We start from the raw sequence: 7,685 nt of genomic DNA, 5'->3' as shown, positions 1-7,685 counted from the left end.
ATGAATGGTACTTTTCATGGTTTTTTTTAAGGCAAAAGAGGTCTTAGACAAGGCTGTCCCCTTTCTCCTTACTTGTTCACTTTAGTGATGGAAGCTTTTAATTTGATTCTTCAAAGGAGAATTAAGAATGAAGTTTTGTTTAAATACCATTGGAGATTCAAGAAGATGAAGCTAACTCACCTCTGTTTTGCGGATGACCTGATGATTTTCTGTCATGGGAATAAAGCTTCTGTCAGGGTGATAAAGAATGCTCTTGATGAATTTGCTAATGTGGCTGGCCTTCTTCCTAACTTCTCTAAAAGTCATATATTTTTTGGGAATGTGAAAGCCAATGTGAGGAAAAGTATTCTGGATACTTTATCTTTTGTTGAAGGAAAGCTTCTGATGAGGTATCTTGGGATTCCTCTCATTTCTACTAGATTGTTTGTCAGAGATTGCAAAAGGCTGGTAGATAAAGTGAGAAGCAAAATCAATGATTGGAGGAATAAATTTTTATCTTATGCTGGAAGATTACAACTTATTTCGTTCGTTCTGTATTCTATTCCAGTGTATTGGGCTTCTTGTTTACTTATCCCATCTGAAACCATTAAGGAAATTGAAAAAATGATGAAAGGTTTCCTTTGGAATTGTGATGAATCTAAGAAGGGTAGAGCCAAAATTGCTTGGTCTACTGTGTGTAAGCCTGTGGAATGTGGGGGCTTAGGGCTTAGAAATTTGAGAGCTTGGAATAAAGCTATTTGGCTAAACGTATATGGATGATTGTTTCTGATTGTGACTCCATTTGGGCTAAATGGATCAAAGCTAACATTTTAAAGGGAAGGAGTTTTGGGGATATTGAGAAAAAGCATGATCTAAGCTGGAGTTGGAGAAATTTGATTAAGTTGAGACCTAAGTTCAGAAATCATTTTGTGCATAAGATTGGGAATGGTGCTAATACCTTTATGTGGTATGATGACTGGCATCAACTTGGTGCTTTCTCTCATGTTCTCTCCCTTAGAGAAATCTCGAATGTCGGCTTTAGGATTTCGGATAAATTCAAAGATGTGATTAGTGATAATTCTTGGTTTTGTCCTGAAGTTTGGATTTCTCTCATCCCTCAGCTTAATGATTACCAATTGCCTGTTCTTGATCCTTTGGTGGCTGATAAGGTTTTATGGAGGAAAAGGGATGGGAAGGTTGTGGATTTTGATATTCAACATGTTTGGAATGATCTCAGAGAGGGTGGTCAGATTGTTCCTTGGGTTCATCTTGTTTGGTTTAAACAGCGAATTCCGAGACATTATTTTATTCTTTGGCTTGCTATTCATGAAAGACTGAATACTCAAGATAGAATGAGGTTTTGGGATAGTAATAAAATCTGAATTGCTCTCTCTGTAGTTCTTAACCAGACTCTCGTTCTCACTCGTTCTTTGAGTGCCCATTTTCTTCGTTGGTTTGGAAAGAAGTGAAAGATAAAGTGGAGATTAAAAGTGATTCTTTTATATGGAGAAACATTGTTGAAGATCTTCAACTTTTGCTCAAAGGAAAAAACATTAGAATTTTCATCATGAAAATTGCTTTTGCTGCCTCGGTGTATCATATTTGGAGAGAAAGAAATTTCAGACTCTTCAAGAAAGGAAAGAATAAGGAGAATAAGGTCATTTTAAATATTTTTGAAGAAATTCGTCTTAAGCTTATTGGGCTTAAAGGGGGTTTTTTGGGCTTTGATGATGATGTCAAGAGGAAGTGGAGTATTCCCGTTGGAGAGAAGAGTCATGATTGTTTTGATGAATAGTGGAATTGACGGAATTGGGTTTAGCAATTTTTCTTTTAAAATTGCTTTGCTTATCGGTTTGATCCCGATTTTCTTAAGGATTTTTCCTTTAGAAGTGGATTTAATAATGCAAGTGGGTTTTATCCCCATTTTTGGTTGTTTTACTCCTAGGAAACTAGGAGTCTCCACTTTGGTGGGTGCCACTGCTAGTTCGATTAGGAAGTGGTGGGATATTCACCCGTCAATACACGGGATTGGGTACGTTAACCTTAGACTGTACCATCTTTGGGTTGGTTGTTTCCTTTTTAACTATAAAAACAACCACTTTTTGACCCTTTGGGTTTTCCTGTTTTCTGCTGTCTGGTTTATCCCGGATTTCATGGGAATTTTTTCCTTTGAAGTGGTTATCATCTTAAAGCAAATGGGTTTGATCCCCGTTAGTTGGTGTTTTCTTCCTAGGCAACTAGGAATCTCCACTTTGGTGGGTGCCACTGCTAGTTCGATTAGCAAGTGGTGGGATATTCACCCGTCAATACACGGGATTGGGTACGTTAACCTTAGACTGTACCATCTTTGGGTTGGTTGTTTCCTTTTTAACTATAAAAACAACCACTTCTTGTTCCCTTTTATCTATTGGATTTTCCTAAAGATTCTTACCAACCGGTTTATCCCGGTTATCATTGGTATTCTTACCTTTGATGTGGATTTTGAAGGTTTTATTCTTAAGTTTTTTGGAATTAACCTTCAGGGGTATTTTTGGAATTACCCCAATAAAAAAGGAATTGACGGATTTTATTTCTTTGGTTCGATTCCAAAGAAAATAGTTGTTTGGTTTGATTTTTTTGACCATAAAAACTTTGGCATTTTTTTGCCCATGGGTTCTATCTTCAAAAAAAGTTGGTTTACCCTTCGAGGGTATTTTTGGAAGTATTGGATTACTTACTTGAATGGTTACTTGAAGATTCTTTGGGATGTTTTTGGCAAGATTGAAGATGACGATAAATTGAAGTTTTTTTGGAAGTTGTGGGAATGGCTTGGATATCACGGTTTTAGCATCAGACTTTTATGGAGTTTGAAGACTAATTTTTTGGCTAAAGAGGATGTTGGAAGAAATTTTGAATACTTTGAAGATAATTTTTGGATTGGTCAAAATGGGGTTGTGATGGTTAATGGGTTTATTAATTGGAGCATAACGGTTTTTCAAGTGAAGAATGGTATGAAGTTTAAAAGAAGTTTTTTGAAGAAGAAAGGAGAGGAATGCAAGAAGTATAAAGCTCAATGGTCAAAGTTGATTGCTATTTTTGGATCAAGATTGTATTGGAGTTTTTTGGATTTTATTGAAGATTTGATTGTGTTGGCCAATGATTCTCATGATTTGGAAGCTCCTTGGACGTATTGTGAGATTGGTATTTTTCAAACCTTGGATTATTTTTTCGAGTATGAGGCCAAAATTATTTCTTTGCTTTGGTGGTGGATTAAATGCTACATAAAGATTGAAGACTTTGAAGATTTTTTGAGTTGGAAGATTTTAGCTTTTGATTTCATTGATTATCCTTGTAGAAGCTATGTGTGGTTTCACTCTATGCAATGGAATTGGACTTGGAAGTGGATTGGTTGGTGTTTCTTAGTGAGGGTTTTTTGTATTTTTAAAATTTTGTTTCTTGTCTAGCTTAGTTAGTTGTTAGTTAGGTTTCTTGTAGCTAGTTTTTGGGTGGTTGCCCTCTTTCCTTTTGTAATGTTTTTTCTTTTTAATAAAATTTGCCAAGGGTTGTCCCCTTTTATCTAAAAAAAAACCCCTAAACCCTAAACCCTAAACCCTAAGCCCTAAACCCTAAACCCTCAACCCTAAACCCTCAACCCTAAAACCCTAAACCCTAAACCCTAAACCCTAAACCCTAAAACCTAAACCCTAAACCCTAAACCCTAAACCCTAAAACCCTAAACCCTAAACCCTAAACCCTAAACCATAAACCCTAAACCCCAAACCCCAAACCCTAAACCCTAAACCCTAAACCCCAAACCCCAAACCCCAAACCCTAAACCCTAAACCCTAAACCCAAACCCTAAACCCAACCCCATGGAGTACTTTCTCTCTCTAGAATTTTTCTCTCTAGGAACTTCCTTGGAGATTAAGTGTTCTTGTTTTTTTTCTTGGGTTTTGGTGCTTAATCTTATTAATCTGTTGGTTTTCTGTTCATTTTCGTTATGGGAAAGAATCTCAGAAGACGTATTGGTTCAAAAAAATCAAAATCCAATGTCAAAGGGGTTGGTGTTCTTGATTCTTTTCACTTTGAAGATAGTCCTAGAGAAGATGAAGATGTTCAAGGTGTTCTTATTGCTCAAGGTGATCCTGTTTTCGAGATTAGCTCTGGATCTTCATCTGCTTTTTGTTTAAGCAACCATAGCAACAAAGGTCTGTTCTTCACGGATTCTCCTATCCATGCTCTGAATGGTGAAGGAACAGATTATGTTAATGGTGAAGCATGTCTTGTTCACGTGAATGGTGAAGGAACAGATTCTGAAAATGATCTTGAAGTATCCTTTGTTGCTCCTGTTAATGGGTTTGAAACGGATGATCTCCATGCCATTGTTAAACATCCTGATGACTCAGCCAACTGTTTTGCTCATCAAGCCTGTGATTTGCCTTCTTCAGTTGACGGGTTGGTGGTGGCTAATTCGGAATCTGCTGGAGGGGTTGGATCCTCTTCGATCTCCCCGGATATGGCAGTCCTCTCGTCCTCGCCTAGTGTGGGTGTTGCTGGGTCTTTTTTTCTAATGAAGCCTCCCATGGTTGCCCTCTCGTCACCGTCTTTGGCTGTCAATCCTCTCCGTATTCCTACGCCGATTAGAAAAGATGGTATGGTGGAGGAGAGTTCAGAATCTAAAGATGGGGATAAGGAGTCTTCTTCTTCGCCTCCACCCTTCTGTGACGATCCTTTTGGCGCCGGATTTAATAGTCTGGCTGTCTCTTCTGCTCTCTCTGGTGATGGAGCTGATCTTCCTCCTCCTAGCGACCGTCGGTCTTCTCCTCAGATGGCGGTCAAGGTTTCTTTTGGGAAAGATTCCCCTGCAATCGAAAAACAGGTGCCTGCCACGGGTTATTCTTGCATTGGGAGGGATGGAGGTTTTTTTGTGGAAAGTCAACCATGTCTCGTTGAGGGCAATCCGTCTCTTCCTCCTGCAATAGTCCCCACACGCATTAATTGCTCATCAATTGCAGGAGACAAAGCCTTAAATGTCGTTGATTTTCCCCCTAACGCTCCATCCTTGCGCGTGCTTGGTCCTCAGCCTTCCCCTGATCAAGTTTTAAGCCCAAAGTCTCTTTTTGGGCCCAATAGTCCACTTTCTGCCCAAAAACCTTGCTCCTATGCTGATATCCTTTTGGGTTGTCCTCCAGTGACTGGGCCCCCCCTTGATCAAAATTTTGTTGGCCTTTTTACAGCGGTCCAACAAAATCCAATTAATAATGCTCCAAATTTTTTTGAGTCTCCTGTCGCGACCTCAAGTGCCGGCCAGCCAAATTATGATGGATCTTTACTTTCGTAGCCTTTGACTCTTGATTTTATCAACAATATTGAAACTTTGGAAGATGATCACATCCTTATCCCTTCGGCAATCATGGAAAAAGGTAGCGCCCCCTTTGAACGAACTTTATATGGTTATTTTGTGGGTGATAGACTTGCTTTTCCATTAGTTAAAAATCGTACTCTAGAGTTATGGAAGGAACATGGGCTTTATGATATTTTTATTAATGACGACGATGTGTTCTTGTTTAAATTTGAAAACAATGTGGGTATGAACTATGTTCTTCAAAAAGGAGATTGGAAGATCAACGGTATACTGCTCTTTCTCCGCAAATGGGAGCCAGACGTCTTCATTGAAAAACCATCCCACGACCGGGTTCCCGTGTGGGTTAACATTTTTGGCATTCCCCTTCAACTATTCAATAGAGATGGTCTAAGTCTTGTTGCTAGTAAACTTGGAAAACCTTTGGAGGTTGACTCTTACACCTCTACCATGTGTGAGCGGGCTACGGGTAGAGCGGTTTATGCTCGTATTCTTATTGAGATGTCGGCAAATGATCCGTGGGCTAAAGAAATAAAAATCAAAGCGATCACGGCTAAAGGGGATACATCTACTACACTTAGAGTGGAGTATTCTTGGAACTCTAAGAGATGTGACCATTGCAAAAATTTTGGTCATAACCATGCCACTTGCCCCTCCCTCTCGACTAGCACCCCCATCCAAAAGACGTCCACGTCTATTCCGAAAGAAGTTGACAAACAAGGTTTTCAAATGGTTAAAAAAAGAACTAGAGCAATTCCTCTTCCAAAAAAGAAGGTTCAAGTAGACAATCGCAAAGATAAAGGGCCCGCTCTGAACATCGCTCAAGTCTACAAGCCAATCATTCGTTATCCGAAGAAAAAGAATGTATCGTCCAACATGTTTGATGCTCTCTCGCATCAAAGAATTGACGACAATGAAGACGACTCTAGTATCCCTCCAGTCATCCATCCCAGAGATACCCTCCCAACTTCCAATACTCATCCGAGCTCCTCTCATGGTGGCCATATCTCTTTTCCAGTAGACCACGGTTGATGTTTTTAGGTCTTGTTTAGCTAGATCTTTGTTTTGCTTTGTTTTTCCCTTGCTTTGGGGCATGTCCCTTAGCTTGGTTTATTTTTATTTTCCTTGGGCGTTTGTCCTCCTTTTCTGTATTTTCTTTTTTTATTAATAATATTTGCCAAGGGTAATCCCTTTTATCCAAAAAAACCCTAAACCCTAAACCCTAAACCCTAAAACCCTAAACCCTAAACCCTAAACCCTAAACCCTAAAACCCTAAACCCTAAAACCCTAAAACCCTAAACCCTAAACCCTAACCCTAAACCCGAAACCCGAAACCCCAAACCCCAAACCCTAAACCCCAAACCCCAAACCCTAAACCCCAAACCCTAAACCCTAAACCCTAAACCCTAAACCCTGAAACCGTAAACCCTAAAACCGTAAACCCTAAACCCTAAACCCTGAAACCCTAAACCCTAAACCCTAAAACCCTAAAACCAAAAAAAAAAACTTTCTCTCTCTTTGTTTCTCTCTCTTCTCTGGCGATTTCCCATTTTTCAACCTTTTTTCCGGCACCGATCATTATTCCGGCGGCGGATCAGATTGAGACGGGTCTTATTTTGATCGTCTGCTCCTGCTCGTTTTGTGGATTCCATTGATTCGGGTCCATGGAAGGTGTTCCTCCTGATTTGGAACCCGATGTCATTATGAAAAAAAGGGGAAAAATGCGAACTCGAGAAATAAATCGAAATCCAATACTGGTGAAGTTTCTAAGCTGTCGGTTGATCCCTTGAAAGCTAAATCAGTCACTCTCCTCGTCAATAAGTTTGAATCGGAAGTGAAATCTCCTGTGATCAAAGGATCGAGTGATTTGAGTAATTCTGATTATTCTAGGTCTGGAGTGAATTTGTCGGACTCTTCTTCTGGTGCGAGAAATGATGCGATTCACTCTGAGAATAAGGGCTCGGGTTCGTTAAATGCTTATGAAGGTGTTGTGATGGGATCGAAGGTTTCCTCTAATTCTCTTATGGCTGACTTCGCTGGTTCTTCAGTGGTTCCTCCTGTCATGGGTAATCCAATTAAAAAGGAGGAAGGATCGATTGAAGGGTTGAGCTCCCCAGTGATTGAATTTGAGAAAGACATTGCACAATTATGCAGTCCCGGAGAGAAGAATGCTATGATGGTCTTTTGGAATGGTTTATCTGCGAGTGAGAAGGAAGGATTTTTTCATGGTCTCAGATTCACGAAGAAGAAGTACAGCAGTGATTGTGACTCTGAAGTTCACAGTGAAGATTCGATTGATAATTGCAAAAAACTTTCTTCTATTAGCCATAGGAATGAGCTTCTAATGAATTGGAAGGACCTTAG

The 7,685-nt window shown here is 39.6% G+C and overlaps 1 protein-coding gene across 1 annotated transcript; it reads left to right on the top strand.

The window, feature by feature from the left end:
• The first annotated feature begins 755 nt into the window (after positions 1–755).
• LOC145114391 (uncharacterized) lies at positions 756–1,774 on the top strand. The gene is made up of 2 exons (XM_079050381.1): positions 756–1,347; positions 1,389–1,774. Exons 1-2 carry the CDS (start codon positions 756–758, stop codon positions 1,772–1,774), a joined length of 978 nt encoding a protein of 325 aa, XP_078906507.1.
• The last annotated feature ends 5,911 nt before the right edge of the window (positions 1,775–7,685 follow it).

Source organism: Lactuca virosa, chromosome 5 (assembly GCF_052849685.1).
Source record: "Lactuca virosa cultivar CGN04683 chromosome 5, Lactuca_virosa_CGN04683_v6, whole genome shotgun sequence".
Taxonomy (NCBI): Eukaryota; Viridiplantae; Streptophyta; class Magnoliopsida; order Asterales; family Asteraceae; genus Lactuca; species Lactuca virosa.
The sequence above is the reverse complement of the archived record's forward strand: the minus strand, read 5'-3'. Positions and strand labels throughout refer to the sequence as shown.

Bases quoted from the DNA above. Each gene is read 5' to 3' on its own strand.
- LOC145114391 (XM_079050381.1), top strand. From the start codon at position 756: ATGATTGTTTCTGATTGTGACTCCATTTGGGCTAAATGGATCAAAGCT. The intron at 1,348-1,388 runs GTAATAAAATCT...GTTCTTAACCAG, and splicing joins TAGAATGAGGTTTTGGGATA to ACTCTCGTTCTCACTCGTTC.